This window comes from Rhea pennata, unplaced genomic scaffold (assembly GCF_028389875.1).
Source record: "Rhea pennata isolate bPtePen1 unplaced genomic scaffold, bPtePen1.pri scaffold_33, whole genome shotgun sequence".
Taxonomy (NCBI): Eukaryota; Metazoa; Chordata; class Aves; order Rheiformes; family Rheidae; genus Rhea; species Rhea pennata.
The window spans coordinates 2638641-2659414 of NW_026907680.1; the positions used below are offsets into that span (position 1 = coordinate 2638641).

The 20774-nt window shown below is 43.4% G+C and overlaps 1 protein-coding gene and 1 pseudogene across 1 annotated transcript; one reads left to right on the forward strand and one right to left on the reverse strand.

Moving 5' to 3' along the window:
- The first annotated feature begins 1319 nt into the window (after nt 1–1319).
- LOC134154710 (uncharacterized) lies at nt 1320–3967 on the forward strand (annotated as a pseudogene).
- Nucleotides 3968–6689: 2722 nt separating this feature from the next.
- On the reverse strand, nt 6690–20399 carry LOC134154711 (transmembrane protein 209-like). The gene is made up of 15 exons (XM_062601390.1): nt 20390–20399; nt 18323–18449; nt 18148–18206; nt 17276–17407; nt 16060–16298; nt 15444–15648; nt 14799–14974; nt 13774–13845; nt 12540–12636; nt 11046–11171; nt 10515–10612; nt 8415–8529; nt 8217–8314; nt 7323–7396; nt 6690–6744 (listed from the first exon to the last, which is right to left on the reverse strand). Exons 1-15 carry the CDS (start codon nt 20397–20399, stop codon nt 6690–6692), a joined length of 1683 nt encoding a protein of 560 aa, XP_062457374.1.
- Nucleotides 20400–20774: the final 375 nt, after the last annotated feature.

Sequence of the window (20774 nt, forward strand, 5' to 3'; positions counted from 1 at the left end):
GACAGTGCCCCCCTCTTGTGGAAACGATTCCACCGCAGTTGAAGCATCGGCCCCCCCGCTAGAAAGCCAAGAGTCCAGCCCTATTTCTGGCCGAACTAGGAGACGGAAACAACCTGTTCTACAGGCTCCTTTGAGACAAGCGGTGGGACCAGAAGGGCTGCCAGTATTTGTACATGTTCCTTTTACCTTGGATTTACTAAACTGGAAGCAGTCTATTGGATCATATAGGGAAAATCCTGAGAAGCTGCATCAGCTTTTGGAGACTATTATGATAACTCATAATCCGAACTGGGGAGATGTGCAGGCGCTGTTGAATGCTTTCCTGACGGGAGAAGAAAGGAGGCTGGTAATTGCTAAGGCAAAAGAAGAGGGTGAGAGAAGGGACAGAAAGGGGGATCCTGAGGTCTATTTACGCACCAGAAAGGATCCAGAGTGGGATCCAAATAGGAGCAAGGGTAGGGAGCTATTGAGGCAGTATCAACAGCTAATCTTATACGGGTTTCGGTACAGAGTTCCGAAACCAAAGAACGCATCAAAACTGTATGAAGTAAAGCAAGGGCCTGAAGAAAATCCCTCTGCCTTTTATGAAAGATTATGCGAAAGAGCCAGAAAATGGACAGACCTGGATCCAAATGAGGAAGCGAATCAAAGGCTGTTTAATATGCTCTTTATTGGCCAGTCAGCTCAGGATATTAGAAAGAAGCTGCAGAAGGTAGATGGAGCTGGGGGAATGTCTATTCCACAGCTGATAGAAATAGCGTATAAGGTATATAATAATCGAGATGAAAAGAGAACAAGAGAAACACAAAATCGAATGAAACTGCAGGCTTCTCTCCTGGCAGCTGTCCAGAGGAATGAATCCCAAGGCAGGGGCAGGGGAAGCAGGAGAGGTAACAGAGGAGGAAGAGGTGGAAGGGGAGGGAGGCCAGGAGGAGGCCTCCCTAGACCCGCTTTGGGTCCAAATCAATGTGCAATTTGTAAGCAGGAAGGGCACTGGAAAGATGAATGTCCAAAGCAAAGAAGGATAACAAAGCTACAGAGCCCAGCAAACACCGACCTAATTATGTTAGAGGAGTCAGATATGGAATGAAGGGGACCAGGGGAGAAAATCAGAATTTCCTCAGCTGATCCCCTGGTTCCAGTAAAGCTGGGGAATGAAACTATAGATTTTTTTATTAGATAGTGGAGCCACTCATTCAGTGATAACTAGTTGTAAAGGACCCTTAAGTAAGGGTCCACCATTGTTGGGGCTACGGGAAGGAAAGCTTTGAGGCCATTTTTTGCAACCAATGGAGTGCACGATTGGAGGTACTAAATTGACTCATGAATTTCTCTCTATGCCAGAGTGTCCCCTCCCTTTATTAGGATGGGATTTACTATGCAAACTGAATGCGCAGGTGACCTTTTCTGAGAGTTCCGTGCAGCTCCACAGCCCTCCAGAATCGGCATGGAGAGCACAGATCTGCCTTTTGATGGGATCGGCTCCAGACGATAACAGTGCAAGTATCCCTTCAAGTGTATTGGATGCGGTGATTCCCTTGGTTTGGGCCTCAACAAAGCCAGGCAAAGCAAAAAACGCGACTCTGGTCAAAATAGAGCTGCAACCAGGAGCGAAGCCAGTTAGGGTGCATCAGTACCCTGTTAAGCTAGAAGCACGTAGAGGATTGGAACCCCTAATTAATGCCTTCTTGCAATATGGCTTGCTTAGAGAGTGTCAGTCTGAATTCAATACACCAATCCTGCCGGTAAGGAAACCGCACTCCCAAGAATATCAACTGGTCCAGGACCTGAGGGCAGTGAACCAAATAACAAAAGATATCCATCCAAGTGTGCCAAACCTATATACTCTTTTAGCCTCAGTGCCTGAGACTAACAATTGTTTTACAGTGCTAGATTTAAAGATGCTTTTTTCTGTATTCCTATAGAGGAACAAAGCCAGACAATTTTCGCCTTTGAATGGGAAAGTCCCACTACAAGGAAGAAGGAGCAGTTATGCTGGACGGTTCTTCCTCAAGGATTCAAGGACAGCCCTATCCTGTTTGGTGAGATCTTGGCCAAAGAACTAGCCCAATGGCAGGAAGGTAACAAAAATGTCACTCTTTTACAGTATGTGGATGATATTTTGAGTGGAGTGGATTCAGAGCAAATATGTTTAGAGGCGACAGTGAGTCTGTTCAATTGTTTGGGACTTGCCGGGTATCGTGTTTCAAAGAAAAAGGCTCAGATTGCGAAGAAGGAAGTCCAATATCTTGGATTTAAAATATCAAAAGGAGAACGTGCACTAGGAGCGGAAAAAAAAGAGGCTATATGCCGAATTGCAGGACCCCGCACAAAAAGACAGCTGAGAAGATTCTTGGGAATGGCAGAATTTTGCCGTATATGGATCTCTAATTTTGTGCTGATAACTAAACCTTTATATGCAGCCCTAAAGGGTCCGGGAGAATGGTTAGAGCGGACCCCAGAATGCCGTGCTAGTTTCGATGAAATAAAAAAGAAATTGACGGAAGCTCCAGCACTGGGACTCCCAGATATGGCTAAACCCTTTCAATTGTATGTGCATGAGCGGCAGCAGGTGGCCTCGGGAGTAATGACCCAAATGCTTGGGAGCCGGAAAAGACCGGTGGCATATCTTTCTAAACAATTAGACAAAGTAAGTAAAGGATGGCCGGCCTGCCTCCGGGCTATAGCAGCCACCGTCTTTATTAATACAAGAGGCCCGCACATTGACTCTGGGTAGCAGCTTTGTACAGAATGGAGAGAGAAAGGCTGGATATGCAGTAGTGACTCAATGGAAAGAAGTAGAAGCTAAACCATTGCCACAAAACACCTCAGCACAAGAGGCTGAAATCATTGCCCTTATACGAGCCCTTGAAATCGGAAAGAGCCAAAGAGTAAATATAGATACTGACTCAAAGTATGCTTTTGGGGTAGTTCACACTCATGGAGCGATTTGGAAAGAACGAGGGCTCTTAAATTCTCAAGGAAGTAATATCAAGTATGGACAAGAGATATTAAGATTGTTCAAAGCAACAGTGGAACCCAAAGAAGTAGCTATAATGCATTGCAAAGCCCACCAGAAGGGAAATAGTGAAGTGGCACAAGGAAACAGGAGAGCAGATATGGCAGCCAAAAAGGCAGCACTAGCAGGACAGGTGATTGGGGCTTTATTACCCAGTAGAAAAATGCAAATGAGACCTCCTGAATATTCAGACAATCAATTGGCAGAAAGGCTAAAATGTACAAAAAATGCTGAAGGGTGGTGGGTCACTCCAAATGGACAAGCTTTAACTACAGCCAAAATGATGGAAGTGCTCCTCAAGAGACTGCATGAAGAAACTCACATGGGAGCAGATGCTATGATAAGCAGCGTAAAAAAGATATGCCGTGGGATCAAAGATGCTATCAAATGCTGACCTTATTGTAAGGAGATGCCCCACCTGTTGTGCAACTAACCCCAAAATTCAGAAGAAACCACCTATGGGAGAACTAAGAAGAGGGTTAACCCCAGGGGAACACTGGCAGATCGATTTCTCTGAATTGCCTAAATGCGGTTGGTTTAAATATTTATTTGTTTTGGTAGATACATTTTCTGGTTGGCCAGAAGCCTTCCCATGCTCCACCAATAGTGCAAAAGAGGTAATTAAAATTTTACTAAAAGAGAATTCCTCGATTTGGGATTCCTGAAGGCATATCCTGAAATAATGGACTTCATTTTATTTCAGAGGTGGTTCAAGGAACATCCAGATTTTTACAGATGAAATGGGAATTACACACTCCATGCAGACCCCAGTCTAGCGGTAAGGTAGAAAGAATGAACCAAACACTTAAAAGACGTATTTCAAAACTGTGTCAGGAAACCCATCTTAAATGGGTAGATGTATTACCAATGGCCTTGATGAGAATAAGAATAACCCCAAGAATAAAAAAGGGAGTAAGCCCTTTTGAAACACTTTACGGGAAACCTTACCCAATTAATGAAATAGGGGGATGAAGTGATCAAAGGCATGTAAGAGGGGAAGAAATGTTGAGGGAGTATTTATTGTCTTTGTCTCGGGTACTAACATCTTTACATAGGTACTTTAATCAACGTACCCCCCCTTCCATTGGATTCCCCTGTGCATGACTTCAAGCCTGGGCATCTAGTTTATATTCGGACATGGAAAGAAGAACCACTAAGAGAAAAGTGGAAAGGACCTTACCTGGTGCTTCTGACAACTGGTACTGCAGTAAAGGTGGAGGGAATAAGTTCCTGGACCCACTATTCCCGAATAAAGAAGGCACCTTTGAATGACTCGTGGACTGCCACACCCACAAGATAGGTCCCAAGATAATACAGAAGTTACAAAAGTGATGAATTGCACTTGGAAAATTGAACTCTTTTACATGGAAATAGAGTGCTCTTAAGTGTTATTAGGTGTTATTTTGCATTCTGATAGTATTGTTAATTATAGATAGAGCTGATTTACAAGAATATTGATTTGTTTAATTTAATTTGTTTGCTATAGAGTTAAGATGGAAAATGAGGACATTGTTAACTTTGTTATGCACGCTCATTGGTACAACTAACCTGATTTTGTAGCTTATACGGACCTTCAGAAAAAGTGACTCAGATTACCGCTTGCTTCCCTGTTCCCCAAATCTCCCGGATTACCCATGCCATGGGAAATACTTAGAATTAATTTAACATCCATGTAAGAATAATTGAAGTTGTTTAAATGAGACTTGCTAGATAAGTGATATTAACAAGTCTCGAAGGGGGGAATTGTTAGAGAAATACTGTGAGAAAAAAAACTTGCAAATAGTTAACACGACTCAAGGACAAGGGAGAGAGAAAAACAGTACTGCAAAGGATAACCAGCTCCGGCTAAATAACCTTGATGAAACCACAGCGCTGTGAAGATTGTGAGGGGAAGGTAAGACAAAAACAGCAGAATAACCCAGAAGTGACCTTAGGTTCATTAAGGCTTATTAACATATTAAACTTCACACTCCTAAATGAATAATGAGATGGAAATGACATGATAATGATGTTACCGCCTCTTCTTCGCTTCCTGTGCTAATTAACAAGAATGTGAAAGCGCAAGCGCAGAGCGATTACCTGAGGTAATGAAACTGTAACCAATAGAAAGATTTGTATAAAATACTCCCTGGAAAGCGTGTGTAAATCAAGAATGAGAGGGGGAGGAGGTGTGTTAGCTTTGTGGATCTACCACCTAGCCCCCATCTCTACACAGAAATGAAATGAACAAATATCTCGACCCTGTGTGTCTATTGGTTGCTTGCACACCGGGTAACAGAACCCAGATTTTGGGACAACAGTATCGCAGTTTTACCCCTCTGTTTAAAAAAATAAACCACATCAACTTCTAACCCCCTTTTTGATTTGCCTGAATTTGCAATGGATCCCCCCCTTAAAAAGTGGGGCCCGCTCTTTGAAACAAAGGCAAGTGTTTTCCCCCAAAAGCCAATTCCGCAGAAGGGGAACGGCGGCACGTGCAGGCGTGGTGAGACGCTCGCGCAGGCGTCGTTCCGCAGCGGGGACGTTCCACTGCTGCCCGAGCTTTGAGACCGTCACTGCAACGGGAACCGCAGCTTGGCCGGCGGCCCCAGAGCTTGACTCGTTCCCGAGAAGCCGGAGGCTCTGGCCAGGCGGCGGCCACTCGCCCCCAAGAAGTTCCTGGCGAGGCAGCAGGAACTTCGGGGTGTTCCCCGAAGTTCCTGGGATGAGCCCACGCAGGTGTATCCACTCTGGTTTCATGTGGGGATGCTGAAGCCACATGCCAGTCTGCAAGGCCCTAAAAGTAAGGAGCTGCTAGCAGAAAAGCTAACATGAGAAATAAAAGAATTTTTAAAAAATTAAAAAGCAAAGGCAGGGTAATGTTCTAGTCGTACTCGATCACCCACAACATCTTCTGTCTCGTAAGATGGTCACATTTGAATGGTATGCTTATTTTGTTTTGGTTTAAATCTATCTTATAAACACCTACTGAAACCAGCAAGTCAAAAAGTTTTCTCTTTCCCTTATATCTGCAGTGGAAACACCTGAAGCATCCAGAGAGGTCACAAAATCCAATTATTCCAATGAGCAGGGATAAAAGACAACGTCCTTTCAGATCGCATGTAATTAAATTAACCAAAAATCGGTGTAAGCGCTAACTTGGCGCCTGTTATGCCCGTCTGGAATCTCTTGGATCTTGTGAATCCGGCAGTTGGCCGCGTTGCAGTAACTGTCTTTTCAAGGGACTGCTCGCCAGCGAGCGGCTGGGTACAACTGCGGGAGACACGTCCCAGCTGCGCTGCTGCATTCCACCCTCAAACGCGGCAAGCGCGGGTTCATTGCTGAGCCCTGCGGGCAGTTAAGCTCTTTAGAGTGCTTGAAGAGTAAATGCAACAGAAATAGCAAGGGGGGTTTAAATACGATTTGTTAAGGTGAGGAGCCAAATAGAAAAGACCTGCCTGGAGTTCCTGTTTAGATACATTTCATCAGTAAAAAACAATACAACGTTTTACAGAGTATCCTCCCCAAAACTGTACAGAAATTACAAACATTTCCCCTCTGTCCATAAAGCAGAGTTTAAATTATCCCATTTCATAGTCCATATTCAAGGCAACAAGTGAAACAATGCTGCTCAGTTCGTCTTGTAGGAGAAGCAGGATCGTTCTTCTGAGCTGCAGTCCTGCTGGAGATGTTACTCTCCAAACACCCCTAGAACATTGACTCCTGATGCACCAAAATTCACGTGCCTGCAAAAACAGCATTATAACGATAAGACACAAGTAAGTTAAAGCTCCTATTTAAAACAAATCTTCATTACAAGAAAAACTGCCAATCCCACACATCAGCATTTTAACATTTATGTAGGTATCGTGTTTCACCTCGAATTAAAGACAGCTCTTTCAGAACAAAAAAGTCCGGACATTTCCGGCTTTCACTGTGCACTCGAAACTCCTCTTGTTATGCCAAAACCAAGAGATTACAGCACTATGGCAGTGTCTGTCTCCTGTTTATAAATAGCACAGTACTTCTAGCAAGAAGGTAGCAACCTGGTTGTCTGGCCAAGGCCACTATTCCGCAGCATGGACTCCACAGGATTTTTCAGCCAGCACAAGACCAAAGAAAAGCACAAAACATTTCCTGCACGCTCATGCACACAAAACTGACATGATTTTGTAAAAAGGCTGCCATTACTTAAAATGAGAAGAGCATTTTAATTCCATCAGTATCGTCCTATGATAGCAACTTCAGTTACGGTATTTCAAAACAGAAAGCTCCTGCTCAGATCTCGTGCGCAGCGCAATGATACGGAACGTTTGACACTTACCCAAGCATCCCAGATTCTTTTGTCTTTATGATGTACAGAAACATAAGCAATGTATGGAACATGTTGTTTCTGCCCTGAATACCACGGGAAGAGAAAAAAACTTGGAAATGAAATCACATGCAAACAACCACACTAATATCTTAGAATGTCTTATTTAAAACAACTGTCATCCCCTGTCCTGATCTTAGGTGGAGCAGCACAATTTTTCCTTCAAAACTTTTTGCAAGATACATATACTGCAGTGTGCGCCCTGTCGGCCTGTTATATCATCAGAGATGAGAAAAAACTATAACAGAGACCTCGCGAAATGGTATTACAGCTTAGACTGCTGGGGTTTTGCCTCAATTCTTATCTTTCAATTAGGCAAACACCAGAAAAAGACCAAGCTTGTTTTCTAGATGGATTATCACCCTCAAATATTTTTAAATGCTTTTTAAAAGAGCTTTTCTGAAATCAGAAAATCAAGTCACAATCGGGGCTCAATCATAAAATCAAGATGTACAGGAAAAGTCTAGTATTTTGATATTGAGATTAGATGTTTCCCTCCAAAAGCTCGTACAGACAAGCATCAGTCTCGTTGGCACTGAGGAATAGCAACACACCTCAGAGCTTACATAAATTAGGATTTTAGAATAAATCATCAGAAAATAAACAACAAGAGGAAGCTGCTGCCTGGGCACTGATGTACCTAAGCTAGGCACTGAAGCTATCGTTCAGCAGCAGACTAAATACCACATGATGGTCAAAGATCGTGGTAACATTTGCTTTCTGCACTGAGCCAGCCTACATATTCAATGGATGTGGCTAGTTCCAAAGGAAAAGGAAGAATGAAAAAGAAACAGATCAGGTCTGCTCAAGGTTTCCTGACAGCAGAAAAAACTAACACGATCATACCTCGGGCAGATTGTAGACCTGGCGGTGGTAGATCAGCTCATAGTGGGGTGGATTGATGTTGCTTTGGTAGATGCAAAATACATTTTCATTTGTAATGTCTGTGAATTAAAGTTTTAAAATAAGATAGGGATTTTAAGAGCGCTGATGGGATCCAAGCAGGAAACAGCAGCTAAACAAGCAGTCCAAGAATGCCAATACCTGGTTTATCTGGTGTTTGAACAAAGTGTTGGGCAGTGAAGGTTCTGCCATCGGGGTATTTGGGGCTAGGGGGCAGTCTGGCATCGAGGTAAGTGCAGAATATGTGCATAAGGATCTGTGCAAACAAAAACAAATCTCATTTTAGTATCATTAAGAAGACTGACAGGACAGCAGCTTTCTTTCCATAATCTCAGACATTAGTTAGGGTATTTGAGAGTCTGTTGCTGCATCATGGACTTAATTAATCCCACCATGTTTAGAAGCCCAAGGCAGCTTAACACTTAGAGCACTGAATTCAATGGTCCAGGGCACGCCACAGACATCAAGACAAGTTTATTCTTCCTGTAAATGAAACCCTTTCAGTCACAACACGTTAAAAAGGTGCTGCATGTGAACTGAACTCCTGACATACAAGTAACTATCTTCACATCTCACAGAATTTGCAAAGTCACAGATCTGAATAGCATGTATAGGACAAACTACAAGATACCTGATTTCATGATGGTTTCTACGCTAGCTGCAAAGATTTGGCTTAGAGAGGCCGATCCGATCTAATGACAACTTTTCCAAACACTACACTTACCCAGCAAGTTGCTCCTCTCTTGTCAAAAATGGCAAAACAAAATCAATGGACAAACTTGGACTGCTCATGAATCTTACCAGCTCTCAACATTTTGGAAGAAAGTCCTAGAACAAGTATCTTCTTAGCTAACAGCGAGAAAATCGCAGTACTGCATGTTGTGTTTTAACTCTTACAGTAGAGTTCTCAACATTCTTTGGGTGCAGCGTGACCAAATTACTCTGTAGTATGATACCTCCTGTGTTCAACATAGGATTTGTTTGGCAGACAGAAGAATTTCTATGGGCTAAATGCCCAAAGCCTCAAAAGGTCTAGCGGAAATTATTGCTTTAAGTTGCATGCAATGAGACTAACATTACCGTTAAAAACTCTTCATTTGGCACTTATTGTCTTAAGTTAATGCCAAAGCTTCGAGACAATGTTTAATATTAATTTCATCTGTTATATCAGAACTTCTTTTCCAGAATCTTTACAAGTTTAGTACATTGTCCAACACTACCTCTCTTAGCTGGTTTCATTAAAAGACAATGAATTCAGGGTGTGATGGTCTGTGTTACGGTCTTTAATACTTTCAAACTGCTCAGCTTGCTGTCTACCAAGATAGCTAGAGCTGCTTCCCAGCTTGTCAGTCCCAAATATTTAGTCATCTTCACAACTAGAAAATCAAATCTTATTTCAAGACAGATTTTGCTCAGCTTTAGCTTCCAGCAATTCAATCTTGTTGCATCTTTGTCAGCAAGGTTGTAAAACTTGCATATGAATCTTCTTTCTGCTTCTCCCCAGTAACTGAACATCTATAGAGGGAATCAAATCACCTGAACTCTCCTTTCAAATACAGAGTTCAACTGAAGAGTCACACGTGAAGCTTGTTCTCCACTCCCTGGGTTATCTTGTGGCCTTTCTTTTAACTATTTCAGTTGAATTTTCAAGTCACTGTATTCACTGAAGTGCTTTCTCCTGACCTTTTGCATTAATTGGCTAAGCATGACTACAAGTCTGTTCTCAAGTAAGATAATGTAATCCCTGTGGATCTCTCAAGAAATATTACTGAATTAAATAAACATCAAGACACGCCACTTAATAATCCGTTTGTTCTTCTAACCATTACAGCAAAGGAAAATTTTAAGGTTCATCTTGCATGAGAAACTTGGTTAAAGCAGACTTTTTTTTTTTTTTTTTTTTTTTTTTTTTAATAAGGTAAGAATATTGCTCTAACAAATCCGCAACCTTCTGTCAGGTTGCTCCCAAAACAGTTACCTGACTGACATCTCAGGTGAGTCTAAATAAGAGACTGGCTTAAGACTAAGACATGAAATCGCGTTTTTGTGATCTGCACAATGTCCAATCCCATTGGCATTATTCCTTGCATAATTTCACTGACTACAATGAGAATATCAGGATCGTGAGGCAAACAGGATTTTGACCATGTTCCTCAAAAGACTTAATTGCTACCACACACAAAAATCTACCCTGAAAGACACACTTTAGGAAGTTATATTAAGCCTTCTTTGAAAACTTACAGCACAGTCAGTGGGCAAGTCAGCATCCCACTTACGGCCCTTGAAATCTCCTCCTCTGTTCCATCGGAATGAGCTCATGTATCCTCCCTGAGAAAGCTCTGAAAAAACAAAATTTATTCAGCTACTGGAGGTTGAAGGTGCAAGGATATATTTGACACTAGCTTCAAGAACACTGCATGTATTTTCAGTGCACAAAATAGGAAAAATTAAACTAAGGAAGTGCTTATAAAGATATAAAGTTAGGGGAGTGGAGTTTACAAGGTATTTTTTATTGGTAATTAATGAAGGGATTAAATAGGACACTTCACACCCCAAACTGAGAGAAGAAATAAAAACTTCCATGCCAAGTCCCACATCATTACATCGGTCTGAAAAGAGGAAGTTGCAAAAACTACCTCTGCTACTTGAAAAGCAGCTCTTCTCCCTGCTGTGACTGTAGTTCAAACCTCTTAATTGACGGGGTATCTGACACCGCCGACGCTTGACCCAGCTAACTGAAACGTTTTAAAGTCAGTATGGTAGACCACATACCTTTGATCCTTTCAAACAAATACTCTTGGTTCGCTGCAATATCCAAATACTGCATTATAGCGTACAGTGTTGGCATGACTGGAGCTTTAACAAGCGCTGCTTGTTTCAGATTGCTGACGCTGGCTTCTGCATGCGACAAGAGCCAGCACGACATCTGCATCCACGACAGAAATTTGAACATTCTCCCTTACAAGGCGTTAACAAATGCACTGTTACAAGGAGGAACTGGCTTTTTTGTCTCACTATTTACTAAGGTAACTTACTAAGATAATTTACTAAGATTTATACACAGTTAACAGCTTATCCAATACTCCAAATGTTTGTTTCCAATCCCAGTGAAGTACTAGCTGTCTCCCTTAAACCACACAACATAAACGCTATGCAGCACTGTGCGGTTGCAAAAGACGACAGACCCTTATCTGAAGGGCTTGCATTCCATAAGAAAACAGAAACATATGGTGTGAAAAAGGGAAGAAGTAACATCCATTTTAAAGAGCAGTAGGAGGGCAGCAAGGTGGAGATGAGGTCAGTAAGTGATCAGTTTTTCACAGGCACCACAACAGATGCAGATCTTGAGGACAGACTACAAACAGGCCAAAAAAAAAAATTTTTCTTCTAATGCCCATAGCTCTCCAAAATACACCTGAGATTATCCTCCCCAACCCCACTTAGTGCTACACCTAGTACTTAAATAATCTTTAATGTATCTTAACCTTAAAATGATCTTAGATCTTAAATGCAAACGATTAATAGCCTATCTGTGATAACAGAACTATTCTAAGTTAAAATAAATAAATAAATAAACTTTAATGTATCTTAACCTTAAAATGATCTTAGATCTTAAATGCAAACGATTAATCGCCTGTGATAACAGAATTAATTTAAGTTAAAATAAATAAATAAATAAATACTTCCTAGGTCTATAGATTTATTATTATCACAGTCATAAGACGACTTCTCAGTTCTTAAACACTATTTGGACACAATGTATCACATCTAAGTTTTCATAAAACTTTTTGTGGCCTGTTTGCTTTCAGACAAGATAGCAGGTAACAATTTAAGGAAGTAACAGCAATAGGTTTTTCAGGAAGTAGCTGATTTTAAGTTTGGAAAGACACATACTAACGTAGACAGAGAGGGCTGACAGGCAACCATCCTTGCAACGTGTGATAGTTTTCTGACAGTTTAAAATACAAGGATGTTAATCTGAGCCTTTAACTCTCCAGGAATGAATTCAGAGGAAACAAGAGGCTTAAGAATTTTATGCTATTGCAGCATCAGCATGCCTTTATCAGTATTTCCAGAAATCCTATGAAGAATCCTTCCAGTTTAGTAAAATGCATTACATGAAGCAAAGATCACACCAATACAAACAGGAAACGGAACTGTAATTCTTAGCAGACTTGTTTGCTATACTACCTATGCAGTGCCCTGCTATGGGGTGGCCTGCTACCAACCACCACAGGGAACCCCCCAGTTACTCTATCATCATACCTCCAACCTGCATTTCTGGGTACCCCATTCTTCTCAGCTGACTGCTCACAGACTCAATCTCTTGTACAAGTGGCACTAAAATAGTCTCATTAATCCACTAGGAAAGAGAAATGCAAAAATTAAAAAGCTTAGAAGCAACAAGAATGTGACAAAAATGTTAGTTTACTCTCTAGTCAGCATCACTGTTACAATCACAAAGGAGTTTAACAACAGGAACTTTGAAGTCAACCAAGGAGCAAAAGTAATTAAGAGCATCAATTTAGATAGGGGTGATTGGCTCTAGAAAGACCCTCTAAAATGCCAAAAATTCACTATAGAGAACTTGGGAAAACAAATCTCCAGAAAGCAGTGATACTGATAAAGCTTTCCTGTACAATGAGAAAAGGGGTATTCTGAGGCACTGCATGTCACTCATAGTGGTAATTTAAACTTTCATGGGTCCACTCCCTCTCAAAACCCTTTCAGGAAATGAAGGGCCTGATAAACACAGTATGTGACACTTGTATGTGACACAGTTTGGGAACTGAAGCCAAGCTGCCTGTAGGTTTATGAACAGATGCTTAGGAATCTGGTACAGAACAGTCATAATCCCACATATCATAGAAATCTTTTACATTTCACTCGTCCCACTACTTAGAAGAACTACATATGTGATAGTTGCTGACTGAAGGGGTAATTCAAAGTTAGGCTTACAAATTATTTTGTCATAGTATGTGATTGTATTTCCTCTGCTAAAGCAATTGCCTAAGACCAAAATTTTCTTTTTGTTTTCTTATTACACTCCTCAAGGCTGTTGGAAAAAGTCAACGGGCTGGCATTTCCCATGCTTTATTTGAGTCCAGAAGGAGTTTGAAATACAGGAGAAAAAAAAACAGAAAAAATTCAGAAAATTGGGTTGTAGAAAGAAAAAACAAGTCTTTTCACATCCACTGTGTGTTAAGATGCACGTGTCTTCATTCAAAGGTGGGTGAACTTTACAACTGTGAAGTTTTCAGAACAGAAAACACCTAGGTCAGCAAGTGCAAAAGTTCAGGTTGAAAATGTGTCTTAATACTTCTTGGTTACAAGCATGCTGTTTTAGTCTCCATGTCCAAGCCCACCCTAATCCTCAAATAGACTCAAATATGTAATTCTTCTCACTTCCTTAGGTATACAGGGAGCACTGAGGTACTTTTTCATTCTGCTGTACCTATTCTAACAGCAAGAACAGGCAGTTCACAGGGACCGGACTTACACTTCTGAACCTAGCGGTCCAGGAATCCAGGTAATCAAGCTGTCGTCGATTCACAATCACCCTTGCCCAAACCTATGGAAAGAACATTATTACCTACATACAGCAACCTAACAGAATACTAAAGAGTTTTTAGGGCCTACGACGTTTTCTGACCGCAGCCACAGCACATAATGCAAATTGCATTTCTTCCAGAACTCTCATCTAATGTCTGTATCATGTGAATTCTACAGTAGCTTACCATACTACTCTCCTACTCTCTTTTCACAGTACACTAAATCTCCCGTGAGTCCAAACGCACAGTTTTGCGTTCCCTGCTCTGTTAGGATAAAATTGGTCCAAGTTGCAGGGTAGACTAAGTTAATGTACGACATAAAGAAAACAGATCAAATTTAATTAAAAGCTACATTAATGACATTCTTTTGAATCAGACTTATTCCAGACACAAGTGTAAAGGAGAACAATTTTACACACCTTCAACTATTTCACTACATTAGGTACAGGTCAGTTTCCAGTCAATTTTTATGTCACAAGTTTATTTTATCCAGAGTACAAAATGGTAAAAAAAAGTTCCGCAACCACCATTCTTGAGTTGAACTCAAAGTCTATCTGTTCTCAGATTACACAGTAATATTAAACAACTTCAGATAAAATAATTCTGAACAGTTGGCCAAACCAACAGAAGTTTCCAGCTTTCCACCGTGGCCCACACGGTGAGTATTAGTTAATTACAAAGACCACAAAGCATGAAACCTGAAATTCTCTCAGGAGTCAGTTTTCCACCTAAACACAGGTACCTTGTTCACCAAGGAAGAAATCATTTTACAATTTTACAATTGTAAAATTTTACAGTCCGGAATTTGAAATGTATACCCTTTGTGGCAAAAAGTCTTACAAGCTGTATGAAAATGGTTAAATGCTATAGGATTTCTCCCTTTCTAGCACCATTGACGGAGTTCACATTTGGATGGAGCCACATATTTTAGAGCCCTGTTTTTCTCTCTTGGCTCCTTTGGTGCTGAGCTTACTTCTTCTGCAGTCAGTGGAGAGCTCAGACGAGCTTCGTCCTTGTGTGCTGATGGAGCCTGGGGCATGCAAGCCACCTGATACTGGTACTTTCTCAGCACCTGTGCTTGCTCTACTAAGGAACGGCTGTAGTTCCAAAAGGTTGGGCTGCTGGAAGGAGAGCTGGAACATGAACTTGCTGAAATGACATTGAACAGTCATAAAATTATCACCAAGTAATCACAGAAGCAACACTACAGGCAATAGGTCACTATATTAAGGCTTTGACAGGAGAGACGTGCTCATGAATTATCATAAATACATACACCAAAATCTGTCTGCATAAACACTGATTTCATCTTTATATTAATAAGGCACTGTCCCTATCCCAGACAAAAACTGCCTGCAGGTAATTTACCACCTTTAGCTCAACTGCCTTCTCCACAAAATATCCCTCTCATCGAGGTGATAAAGCCCTTCAACTCATTATAGTCCACTATACACAACAAATGCTACAGAGATTATTAGTATATCTATAATATAGACTAGTACTTCAGCAGCTCTCTTTCTCTGCAGGAATCTTTTCCAACTTTTCTCATCCACTCTCAAATAAAACCAACATCCCCTCCTTGCCAAGCTTTTCAGGCTACATGAAGTTATTTATGTACCCAATTGAAGTCTACGCTGTTTCTCTTCTTCGCTTCGAAGGTATTTTTGCAGTGACTTGCGGTCTGTGATTTCATCATCTTGACTCATACGGGAATTATACCGCATTGGTGAAAAGTGGCAACGAGACCTTAGCCCGGTGCTTTCCACTGGCCCAACACTTGAGGCATATGGTGAACCAGCAGGAGAAGAGCTGAAGCTGGAAAGCTTTGGGAAACAAAAGCAAACAGTTGTGTCACATGAGGAAAGTGAGAGTTCCATTTTGACTTTATAAACTAAATGAATAGATCGACTCAACATAAGAATTGATTACTCTGCTGATTGCTGCTATAAAATATGCTCTCGTTTGGGGGAAGGTTTTTGCTATTTTGTAGTTACATTCTAGTTTCTTATTTTTGCTGTGCTCTGAAACAAGCTAGCTACTCTAAAACAAATAAATTAACACCAGGGAAAGAGGATGAATACTGACAAGACAAATTTCATCTGCTTTGCAAACAAAGCGAACACACACACAGGACCCTCCACTGCCGGCCGCACACCTCCAATGGCTTACAGCACAACACAAGGACACGATAAGCAAAGCCAAACCGTTCCCCTTGAAGCCACCTTGGTCATTACCTTACTGTAGCTGCTGCTTGGTGAATAGGTTAAAGCACTGCTATAAGAAGCGCTGTTGCTTGACAGAGCCTGCTGCTGAGGGCTGTACCCTGAGATACAACCAGAAGTAAATTTTGGACTGGCCCTGAAGGGCCGGGATGGGCTGTAACTCAGCACAGTTTGACCCTGGACTCTAGGAGAAGGCGTAGAAGAAGGGACTTTCTTCGCTGCCAGCTCATGTGCTGGAATTATTTGTACCGCTGCAATAAGCAAAAAAAACCACAATCAGCACTGTACATGCAGCAGCCCAGAACTCTCCTCCTCACTTTAAATACACAGTAAAACACACATACACAACTCTCTTCCCTTAAGGAAATTCTAGGACACTAAAAAGACTATTCTAGTCTGACCCCTACAGGATTCAGCAGTCAACCCCAAAGACATAAAAATCAGAAAACTGGGACACGTGATCATAATTCAATACAAATTCTACAATTTAAAATTTCAGTTAAATTCTACCAAGCACCTTTGCATAGCCCGAGGCAATTATTTAACTTATTTGGTCAGCTACTCTACCTGCCTGCTTCATGTGTCTTTAGCACATCTAATGTCTCATTTACCTGTGCAAACCCAGATATTACACTCCTCAGCTGCGGTGATATAACCCTACTCCCGTATCTGCCGCTCTTTCTCTGGAGGCAGCCTAGTAGTATGTAACACATTGTACTAGCACCTTGCTTTTGCTGTATTTTCAAACTCTGCCAAGTTTTTCTATATTTTACAACATCACTCAGACATTCAGAACTTTTCAGAGCAACTCCTCTCTAGCCTGTCATTTTCAGACTGCACACTAAGGTCTCTTTTCTCTTTCTAATTTGGCGCTCTCCAGTCAGTATGATGATAGTAGGATACCAAATTTAAATACAAACCTATACACTCTGCCTTGTTCTCAATCCCATTTATAGGTTACAAATTCCTTGTCCAGCTTCATAAAGTTTAAGTCTCTCTCACTGCCCTTTAACAGCCCACTCTCCTTTTGTATTGGTTGCTTCCTCTCCACTTCTCCCCTTAATTGCTCATCAATTTATCACTTTTATTTTGAATTTTTATAGGCTGCAGTTAGTTCATCTTACTGCTCTTGTCAGATGAGGTAACTGAGAACTCACTTCACTAAAGATTCATGGGCTTGAGAAAGATATCATCTTTAAAAAAAGTATTTATAATTTATAACACCTACCTGCATTCTGCATCCCTAGAAGGATCTGCTGTCTACGAGTCATGACCAAGGTAGTTGGTGCCATTGTGTACTTGAAGTACATCCAAAAATCAAATAAGGCATTCAGACTGAACAGGGATACAAGCGCAAGCTCTAGAACAAACACAAAGGTTTTTATCATGCTAGGCACCATAAACAGGAGTAACAGTAAATGATCTGAGAAAACAAGTTTATACACAAATCAAGAATAGTTTATTGTTAGGGCTACCAATAACTGCCAGTCTGAGCACGGACGTAAGACAACTTCTCCTTTTCATGCAAGAACCATTAGAGATAAATTTCCTTTCTATATTGAAATTCATTTCTGTTGCTACAATATGTATTTGTAAAAGCGAAAGGTATTTTCCAGACAGGATACAAAGCACTGCAATGAAGTTTCATGCTATTTATCAAGTGTCTTCTGCCAAACCTTCTGTCACTCGTTACCTGACATTGCTCTCACTCTTCTTCCTTTTCATCCGCTAATAGTATTAGATACAATTACTTTTGAGCCTACTCATTTGAAACCAAATTTGATTATTTGGAAATGTCCTGCAGCCCTACAATACAACACAGCGCTACTATTTCAACTATTCCCCAAAGCCTTATTGCACACATTAAACACATTTAAGGTAGGAAACCTGTTCTTCACCCTCTTTCTTACTTGTCACTAAAATGATGAAATTCCAACAGCACCAAAAGGGATAAAGGAAAACAAAATGAAGCTTGGTTATTAAAAAACAACAACAACAACGAAAAACCCCAAACCTTAAAAATGCTTTCCCCAGCAAGAAGAATGAAGGCTGAAACCTTCCCTCCTCCCTAAAACTAATTCACATGCTGTGACAACTCACCAATATACCAGAGCGGCCAAAATGCGATGTTGTAATAGGAACTTATAAGTTTTCCAGTCCTAAAAAGAAAAGGAAGAAGCGATCAATTTAACAGTAACTGGGTCCTATGAAATATTTAAGCATATACAAAGTAGAATGCTTTACTTAGTTGAGTCAGATATAACAATCAACATACATGTCAGTATATATCATCCCCCCAACAGACATATTAAGGAGGCCCCAGGCCCAGACCACTTTCCGCTCTTCAGCCTCCCTCCTAATCTTCACAGTCCTGTCAAGGAGCGAAGCTGCAGAAATCTGTTCTGCCGCCATTGTCTGCAACAGGAAGCACACAAAGAAAGTTAAAGACTGAAAATTTATATACAGTTAGATTCTCACTCTGTACAAGACCTTTAAAAAAGTAAAAAAGCAAAAAGAAATTACATAAAAGGACTTCACATTGAGGTACCAAATCGTGTGTAGTGTTAAGAATGAGCTTCAGTGGTTTAAAAACAAAAAACAAAAAACAAAAACAAAAAACCCAAAACAATATTCCTCTTATAAACTGCATAAGCACTGTCACCTCTTCACAGTGAAACAGTTTCCATTTTCTCCACTGAGGTACAGAGGACAGAAAAGAGAGCCAGATTCCAACAGCGTTTTTGAGAAATAGCATTTTTCGGAATGCTGAGGCAACACTGCCTTCTCCAAGCAAGGAAAACAGACCAAGAAAACATCTTGCACAACCTGGCAGTTTTCCTACTGAAAACACCCACCTATCTCCTTCTGTCAGCTCAGGACAGCTCTGTACCCTCCCCACACCCTCCCCCCTTTACACCACAAAATGCCCTATGTAACAGAAATAACGCTTCCTACATATTCTACTCCTCTCATCACTCTAGCACACACCATGCCACACACACACACACACGCGCGGGCGCGCTTGTCACCCGCCGGCAGCCCGCCGCACTCCCAGGCCTCGCTGCCAGGCCCTGAGTCGGCAGCGACACCGCCGCTCCGCTCCGCTCCGCCCCCGAGGGCGCCGCGGCCCAGGCCCAGGCCCAGGCCCAGGCCCAGGCCCCGCCCACCGCCCCCACCGCAGCCGCCTCCAACGATTGGTTGCGCGGACGTGACGTCACCGGAATCAGTTCTGCGGGGGGGGGGGGGCGGGGCGGGGGGGAACGCCGTTGCCGGGGAGATGCCGTTAACGGCGGGGGGGGAGGGGGGCGGGGGAGACGACTCCGCTTTTGAAAAACAACGTTCGCCCGTGCACAGCCCGGCCGCTTTCCTACTGAAAACCCCCGCCCGTGTCCGTCTCCAGACCCTCCGCACACCCTCCCGCCTTTATGCCACAAAATGCCGCACACAACAGCAGTAACACTGGCCACTTTCCCTGCTCCTCCCATCAGCGCAGGAAACTGCCACGCCTCCCCCGGCCACAGGCTTCAAAACCTCTCAGCTACTTCGTCGCTGAACACAAACATACAAGAGTTACCTCAGAGAACACGCGGTTTAACTGAAATGACAGGATTTCACACACACAGCCCTCTCCCACCTCCACCACCCTAGACCCTTCCCCACACCCCCCCCACTCTGGCACACACCACGACACGCACGGACACTTGTCACCTGCCAGCGGCCCGCCGCGCTCCCAGGCCTCGCTGACAGGCGCTGAGCGCGCACGCCCCGGCTCCCCCGCAGCCAAACCCCGCCGACCACAAGCAGACTCGGCCCCGCAACGAGCAGGCGCCCCGGGAGGGCGGCGACACCGCCGCTCCGCTCCGCTCCGCCCCCGAGGGCGCCCAGGCCCCGCCCCAGGCCCAGGCTCCGCCCGCCGCCCCCACCGCAGCCGCTCTCACCGCAGCCGCCTCCAACAATTGGTCGCGCGGACCTGTGACGTCACCGGAGGCAGTTCCGCGGGGGGCGGGGACGCCGTTGCTGGGGGGACGCCGTTGCCAGGGGGACGCCGTTGCCAGGGGAACACCGATCCCAGCCGGATGCCGTTGCCAGGGAGACGCCGTTGCCAGGGGAACGCCGATCCCAGCTGGATGCCGTTGCCAGGGGGACGCCGTTGCCAGGGGAACGCCGATCCCAGCTGGATGCCGTTGCCGGGGGGACGCCGTTGCCAGGGGGACGCGGATCCCAGCTGGATGCCGTTGCCAGGGGGACGCCGTTGCCAGGGGGACGCCGTTGCCAGGGTGACGCGCAGCCGCCCCGGACGCCCCGGCCGATGGCGCCTGCCCGACCCGGCCGCAAGCGGCGCCAGGCGCCATGGCGGCCCCAGCGCGGCGGCCGCGACGCCCCCCGCACCCTGCTGCCCGCCTTGGCCGCCACCGGCCGTGCCCACACCCGGCCGTACTCTTCCCCTGCTCGGCTCCCACTACGGCCGCGTGCGGGCACACCCCCCGGCTGCCCCACGCCAGAGCCTGGCCAAACGTGTTGCTCCTGCCTGCAAACCTCACCACGAGGAGCAGGGAGGAATAAAAGCACCGCTGGCCGCTGAAAGGGAGCACAACGAGTTACAGCAGACCGCTCTGTGAGCGCGGGCCAGCGGACAACCTCAGCTGCTCCAAAACCCTTCCTGCCTTTGCCTCAGATCCCAAGCACCAACCTGAAAGTAAGAAAGCCTAAAAAAGGAGATTAACTAC

Excerpts from the sequence above, each read along its gene's own strand:
- LOC134154711 (XM_062601390.1), bottom strand. Across the intron at positions 15,649-16,059 it reads CAAGCAGCAGCTACAGTAAG|CTTTCCAGCTTCAGCTCTTC; the intron begins GTAATGACCAAG and ends TGTTTCCCAAAG. Across the intron at positions 8,315-8,414 it reads TCAAACACCAGATAAACCAG|ACATTACAAATGAAAATGTA; the intron begins GTATTGGCATTC and ends TTTAATTCACAG.